Source organism: Mus caroli, chromosome 10 (genome assembly GCF_900094665.2).
Source record: "Mus caroli chromosome 10, CAROLI_EIJ_v1.1, whole genome shotgun sequence".
NCBI classification, from domain to species: domain Eukaryota; kingdom Metazoa; phylum Chordata; class Mammalia; order Rodentia; family Muridae; genus Mus; species Mus caroli.
The window spans coordinates 35,214,519-35,221,541 of NC_034579.1; the positions used below are offsets into that span (position 1 = coordinate 35,214,519).

The window sequence follows — 7,023 nt, forward strand, 5'->3', positions numbered from 1 at the left end:
TTTGCTTCCTAAGTGGACAAAAATGAGCTGTTATCTCACATTCTCACGACCATGTCTTCCTCACATTTACAGAGTTTATTCCTTAGAACTTTAAACCAAAATAAATTCTTTTCCTCCTTATGTTTCTTCTTGTCAAGTGTTCTGGACATAGTGATGAAAGCCAGTAATATAGAATGGGCTGCCTGTTGTTGACTAAGTCACCATATACCTACCCCTTCCCCCTCATAGATGGTCTCTGCCTACAATTCCAGATAAGTGTTAAAAGCAAATGTTTTCACCTGATGTTTAAAAATATTGTCATGGAAGGGTTGAAAGGCTCTGAGTAAATAGGTGAGATGATAAATGTCAGTCAATGAGCTCCAATAACTGACAAATGTTAACTGCTTGTGATATACAGGGCTGGCTGGTGGCATTGCTAAGAATTACAGCAGTATAAAATTGAGACTACTATATTATATTTTGATGAAGTCCATGCATACTTTTTAAATTATATTGCTTCTAACTGATGGACATCATGGAAATCACTGGTGTTGTCCATCTGACATTCTGATTGTATAAAATGTTTTTTGTACCAAAGAACACATGGTAAGTGCATACATACACTGCAGATGAACAAAAGGCTTGTGTGTGGAAGTCATATTTTAAAGTCACCTCTATAGTCTTCTAATACTTAAGCCAATTTGTAAAAAATTCTCTGTACTATAGCTGTTAGTAGGTTACATCCTAGTCTTGCCACTTATTATGATGCCCTTGAGGCAAATTTACTGTATTGATTAGTCTCAAATCACCCTAAGCATAAATTCATATTAACATTTGTTATTATGGAACGCTGCTTTCTGCAATGTGTCCCTTTAAGCCTTTTGATTTTATGTGAAAATCCACAATTGACTGTGAACAAGGAGCTCTCACCCCACTCCAGATACAAGGCAATATAACAAGCAGTAAAATGCACCTGTATAATTTTTTAAGTGGGACAGAATGAGCTCTACTTTGGATGGGTGACTGTCAAGTGTCCTAATTCCGGTGGCAAATTTCAAAGCTGAAACTGTAGTTTCTGCTTCCTATTACTTTAATCTTTTTGTTGGGGCGGAATGGGGGGGGGGCGGCGGCGGCGACGACTCACGTGTGAAAAACGAGGCCTAAAAAAAACAAATTATTTGTCCGAGGTCACGCCCAGTATTAGTGACCAAGCCAGACAAAATCCATAGGTCCTAATTTAAAACATCCACACCAGCAGCATCTGTTGCCCCCCGCACCCCTCAATCCCTAACAGAGCCACTTCATCTCCTTTCTTGCTCCAAATAAAGTTGGTTTTTATTTTGTGTCTTACCCCACCCCCTTTTTCGTCTGTGTCAACCTGTAGTAAAATCTTGCACTATGAGTGAATGAAAACACGCCGATTTTTAGGAGCCTTTCCCTTTTACCAACATTTTCTCTGAAAGGCTCTCGGGGCTCCCCGAGCTGCCGCGAGAGGAGTGGAGGGAGGGAGGTGAGTGGAGCAAACAAGTCTTTCCGTGTTCTCGCTCGTGCCGCGTGTGTGTGTGGGGTGTGTGTAGCCTGCGCGGGGGAACCCACAGTGGTTGTCCTAGTGCGAGAGGGGCAGGCGGGGGGGGGGCGGGAGAAAACCACGACGGTGGGAAATCCCTGTGCTGTCGGTGTATCTGCCCAGCCTGGGCAAAGCTGGGCAGGGCCGCGCGTGAATAAATCTCCTTAAGTGGCCGGGCGCGCAGACACTGCAGCACCGCAGAAGAGGAGGAGGGCGAGGCGGGGCGCGAGGCTCGCCCGGAGCGGGGGGGGGGGGGGGGAGGGGAGGGCGGAGGAGGGAGCGAGCGCCAGGGCGGCCCTTTTATAGGCCGAGGCCCGCGCGCCCCCGCCCCTCGAGCTGGCCCGGGCTCCAGCTCCGCCGCCGCGTTACCTGAGAAGGGCCGGCACGTCCAGCGCTCCGCCCGCCCGCCCGCTCGCCCGGCCCGCCCTCCCTCCTTCCCACCCTCCCGCGAGGCCAGGGCCGCCCGAGGTCTGTGCCGCGCCTCCCTTCTCCCGCGGGCGGCTTCCCTTACCTTGTGAAAACAAAACAAAACAAAAAAATATCCTCTCCGCGGCAGCCCCCGCCTCTTCCGTAAGATGTGACATGGCGGTCGGCGAGGGGAACTGGGAAGCCGCCAAAACCCTGCGCCCCTCTGAGCCTATCCATGCTATCGGCGCTCCCCGGGCCCCGCCGCAGTGACCCGGCCCACAGGCCGAATCATCGATTCCTCGGCGCGCGGCGCGCGGCCCGGCTTCCCGCCAGCTTCTTCCCCAGCCGCGCGCTCCGAGTTGGGGAGAACCCCCTCCTCGCCCCCTCCCCTCCCCTCCTCTACCCCCTCCCACCCCGGGCGCGCGCCCGCCCGCCTCCTCCCCCTCCCGTCGCCGCTCGCGCGCGCGCGCACACACCCCTCCTCCCCTCCCCCAGTGGTTGCGTCCGTGACATCATCATCATGGCAACAAGAGCTGCAGCCTGGGACCGAGGAGCCCGTGTGATTCCCGGCGGCGGCGGCCGTGGCGGCAGCAGCAGCGGCACCACCCGACCCGACGAACGCGCGAGGGCTTCTCTCCCGCTGCCTCTCGCCGGGAGCGTCTGAGGAGGCGGCGGCAGCACACAGCCTCCGCAGCCTCCGCGCGCCGCCGCCGCCGCCGCTCGTCCCGGCGTCCGTGCGAGGGGCGGGGGGGAAAAGCCGAACCGAGGAGGAAGGGGAGGAGGCGCCTCTGCGGAGCCCGCCGCCGCCGCTGCTGCCAGGTCGCTGAGTGGAGGGGAGGCGGTGGCGGTGGCGGCGGCGGCGAACATGTTTTCTGTGCGGATAGTGACTGCCGACTACTACATGGCCAGCCCGCTGCCGGGGCTGGATATCTGCCAATCCCCGCTCACCCAGCTCCCTGTCAAGAAGGTGCCGGTGGTACGAGTCTTCGGGGCGACCCCGGCAGGTAAGCGGGAGCGGGCGGGAGCGGGAGCGCGGGCGCCGGGTCGTCGGGGCTGCCCTCCCTCCGCGCACTCGCGCGCACGCCGCCGCCGCCGGCCCTCTCCGGGGTCGCTGCGGAGTCTGCCCTGTTCTCGGCTTTGCTCGCCTTCTCTCTCGCGCGCGTGACAGGAGGCGCTAAAGAAAAAAAATGTGGGTTCGCGTGAGCGCTGCGCCCCCCTCCGCGGCAGAGAGGCGGCGGGCGCCCGGTCTCTCCTTTGCGAGCGGCGAGCAGGCTGGAGCCCCTGCCTCGGTGGGTCGGGTGGCTGCGCCTCGTCCCCAAGGACGAGTTCGCGGGTCCTTAGAGGTCGTTCCCCGGCGGAGACCCCGGCCACTCGCTACGTGTCCCTAGTGCCCCGTTCGAGAAATGGCTTTGAGGGCAGAGGCGAAGTGTCAGGCGTGTTGTCCGTCGCTCCCCGTTGCCTCTGTTCACCCTCGCTCTCCTCTGCCCCTGCCGGAGATGCTGTGGCTGTAGAAAGTGGCGCCCGGGGCCAGATAATTTTTCTCATTGAAGTGACCATGTGGCTCTTCTGTGAGTGCAGGTCGTGACTGCTTAGAGTTTAATGCCTCGGCAGGGACAGAGCGGCATCCTCAGGTGCAATGCTTTCAGGAAATGTGCATCCATGGAAATAGGAACTACGTGTTTGTGTCGCCCAACATAAAATACTACACCTAATGGGGGTGGATTCGTTAGGAAACACAGCCAAGCTCAGCAGCATAGACATTTTAAAATTCCTCTAGGCTGGGTTGCAGGGTTGCATTTTTAAAATAGATTTTTTTTTTTAAAGCCATTTTGAAGAAATGGTGGGGGGAAATGACAAGCTATGTTCTGGAACACTCTTTGGGATTTATAATATAAATAGGTTAGAGGCCAGATATACAAGGTTTTGCGTTTTTATTTTTCAGTTTTGCTTCTTTTTACATGCTTTAAACTGTTAAGATGAAATGATAAAGCCGTATTCTGGAGGACGATGTTCTTACCAAGGTATAGCCTTATGGGGTTTCAGACGGCATTTCCCACTTGATGCTCTTTGCCTTCGTCGCCATTCATCTTTATTACTACAGTCAGCTTCTGTGGACTACCAAGACAATACCATTTCCCAAAATACAGACACTCGTTCTAAGCTACTACCTTTTAATGTGAATTCTCTTTGTTAACAATGTCAATGACATAAATAAGGCTGGGTAAAAGACTCCTTTCTCAAGTAGAGTTTGGTGCTGAGAACCTTGGAAGATAGAGAATCGGAATGCTGGTAACAGTTGGTAGAAAGTATAGCATTTGAGACGTGGAAGACTGGAAAATAAGAGGCATTATGATGTTCTGGAGGATAGGTTTTCTACCTTTTTAAATGCTGTGCTGCTGTCTTTGTTTTGATTTGGAATCTCAGGGTAATACACTGCCTGTTCTCCCTTCAGCTGCAGAGGATGATAGTGAAGTTGATTTTCAAGTTGTAGAGCAACATGCTAATAGGATATTGTTGTGGTGGTCCAGTTTGTACGGTGGTTGAGTTACAGGTTTTCCTGCTACACTCACTCAATATGTATCCGTGAGTGATTTTAAAACTATTATGTAGGAAAGCTTTTGTTTGTGCGATTGCATGGGTTTCACTTGCTATTAGCCGATTCTGTGAAAGAGTATCTTTTACAAATAGACTGGTGTAGACACTTGTGTTTCTGAATGTTGGAATGTGAACTATTTCATAAGAAATATTTATCTCTTCTTCTTGAATATCTTACAGTAGGTCGCCAGCCTCCAACTAAAAAGAGAAACCCTCTATGTTTTTTGTGGCGTACTTGGAAATGTATACTCTAAATGAAGAAAAAATAAGTACTTTTGATACAGGCAAAAGCAATCATCACGTTGCTAAGGAGTATCAGGTTGCTAAGGAGTATCAGGTTGCTAAGGAGTATCAGGTTGAAGGTATAATTCACAGGTTAAAGCAAAAGTTTCTGTTTCAAGCATGACACATAGATGGATGTAAATGTCAGTTTAGGACTCAGTAATTGGTTCATTAATATATGGTAATAGTTTACCTGCTTGTGAGATACCTTGGTGCTGAGGTCAGAGAGAAAACAATAAAATAATTCCTTACATAGTATAAAACAAATCTTGTTTCCTCAACGTGAGAAAAAAAAAACTGAAGGCATACACTTAAAGTCTCCAGTTTTTATAAATCAAGCATTTTTAATGTCAGAGACCCCCCCCCCCAGTAGAGTTAATATTAATCCAGACTCAATGAAAACTACCCTGCAGAATTTTCTTCTTTAAATTCTCTTTCCAAAGAAAACAACTAGTCCAGGCCATGTAGATTTAAAACTTGGAAATAATGTAATAGAGCGGCCAGAATATTTTATTAAAAATCAGTGTTTGGTGGGTGTGGCGCTGAATGCCTATCCTCTGTCCCTGGTGGCCAAGGCAGGTGGATCTCTGAGTTCAAGGCTAGTCCAGCCTAGTTAGCTAGTTTTGGAGACCCAGGACTACACAGAGAAACCCTGTCTTGAAAAACCAAACCAACTAACCAGACAAAATTTGAATGCTAGAATTTTTAATGAAAACAAATTTACTATTACAAAATTCAGACATATTACTAACGTGTAAACTATGTTAATGAACATTTGTAACACCTGTAAGTCTTCACCTTGTAGGTGTTAACTTTGGAAGTCTGTAATTCTTTGATTTGGAGAAAAGATTTTTTTTTTTCTTAAACAGAATTTGCTATTCAAAGGAGATCCAATATCGGCAGAAGAAAGTTTCTCTCAAAATGGCTATTGAATTATAAATTCTGAGTCAATTGGATTACTGCTGTTGCAGGAAAAGTAATTTTCTGCTTTAGGAAACAGTCCAGTTAACTTTTGTTGTCCTGTCTTAAGGACATATTTGGAGTAATGTAAATAAATGTCTTGGATTTAAACACCTGTGTTTTGAGTTTGTGAAATTTGAAAATATTTTTTTAAATAGCATATTCAGACTTGAATGTGAATTTTTGACTGATTGGTTTGATCATTTGCTAATTGAACATAGTGATTCCTTATAAAAGTCACTTAATTTTTTTCATGTGAGTGAGGGAGTTACGTTTTAGAAACTCTTAGTTCTTTAAACTCACTAATTTTTTTTTTAACATCTCTTTGGTGTGTGTGTATATCATGTATTAAAACACCATGGTGTGTGTGAGTACATGTGTGTATTCAAGCCCCATGGTGTGTGTGAGTACACGTGTGTATTCAAGCATCATGGTGTGTGTGTGTGTGTGTGTGTGTGTGTGTGTATGTGAGTACCCAAGCACCATGGTGACATTTGGAGGTCAGAGGGACTCATTCCACCCTGTGGGTTCCTAGGACCCAGGTCATCAGGCCAGGCAGCAAGTGCCTTTACCAGCTAAACCTTCTCATTGGCACTAAACTCATTGTTTTTGAGTTGTGAGCATAGCTAGCCTTTAACAGCTGAGCAATCTTTCCAGATCCCTAAATTCATTTCTAAAAAAAGTCTTGAACATTACTTTGATGCATTATTATTTGAATATTATTTGATGTGTCCCAAGCATTATCATTGTAGAAAAAAATTATAGTAACGTTCTAGTAATTTGTGGGGGAAAAAAGGAATGTGAATAAAGTATGGGATCATGTCTTTTTCATTTCTATCTGCATGGGTGTGACTATTCACATACAAGGCTGCTGAGGACCTGACTCAGGTGAGGAACTGTTTGCTGCCCAGAATCCACGTCTCCACTTTTGCTTCAGTGCTTGCTGTGCTCCCTGCACGTTGAGCTTAGTTGAGCCTTTCCCAGGTTAAACATAATTACCCTTTGAAAGCGATTCCCTGCTGAGATGCAGAGGAGGAGTAAGTTAGGTGTTCTCGTTCTAAGTCATTGAACAAAGTAGGTCAAACAGACTAGTGAGGGAGCTGTTTGCTTTCAAGATTACTGTAAGGAACTTTTACTACTACTACTATTACTATTATTATTATTATTTTATTTATTTATTTTTTTTTGAGACAGGGTTTCTCTGTGTAGCCCTGGCTGTCCTGGAACTCACT

At 47.7% G+C, this 7,023-nt stretch overlaps 2 protein-coding genes across 2 annotated transcripts in view; one reads left to right on the plus strand and one right to left on the minus strand.

Annotated features, from left to right (window-relative positions):
* Window positions 1-2,353: 2,353 nt before the first annotated feature.
* Window positions 2,354-2,821, minus strand: LOC110303513 (protein AUXIN-REGULATED GENE INVOLVED IN ORGAN SIZE-like). Its single transcript, XM_021174628.1, has one exon. The coding sequence runs from the start codon at window positions 2,819-2,821 to the stop codon at window positions 2,354-2,356; it is 468 nt and encodes a 155-aa protein (XP_021030287.1).
* Rev3l (REV3 like, DNA directed polymerase zeta catalytic subunit) overlaps window positions 2,449-7,023 on the plus strand; it is a 119,185-nt gene continuing 114,610 nt past the window's right edge. Inside the window, exon 1 of the mRNA XM_029482641.1 lies at window positions 2,449-2,958. Within this exon, the coding sequence (XP_029338501.1) occupies window positions 2,820-2,958 (139 nt within the window). The 5' untranslated portion in view covers window positions 2,449-2,819. The remainder of the gene's footprint in view (window positions 2,959-7,023) is intronic.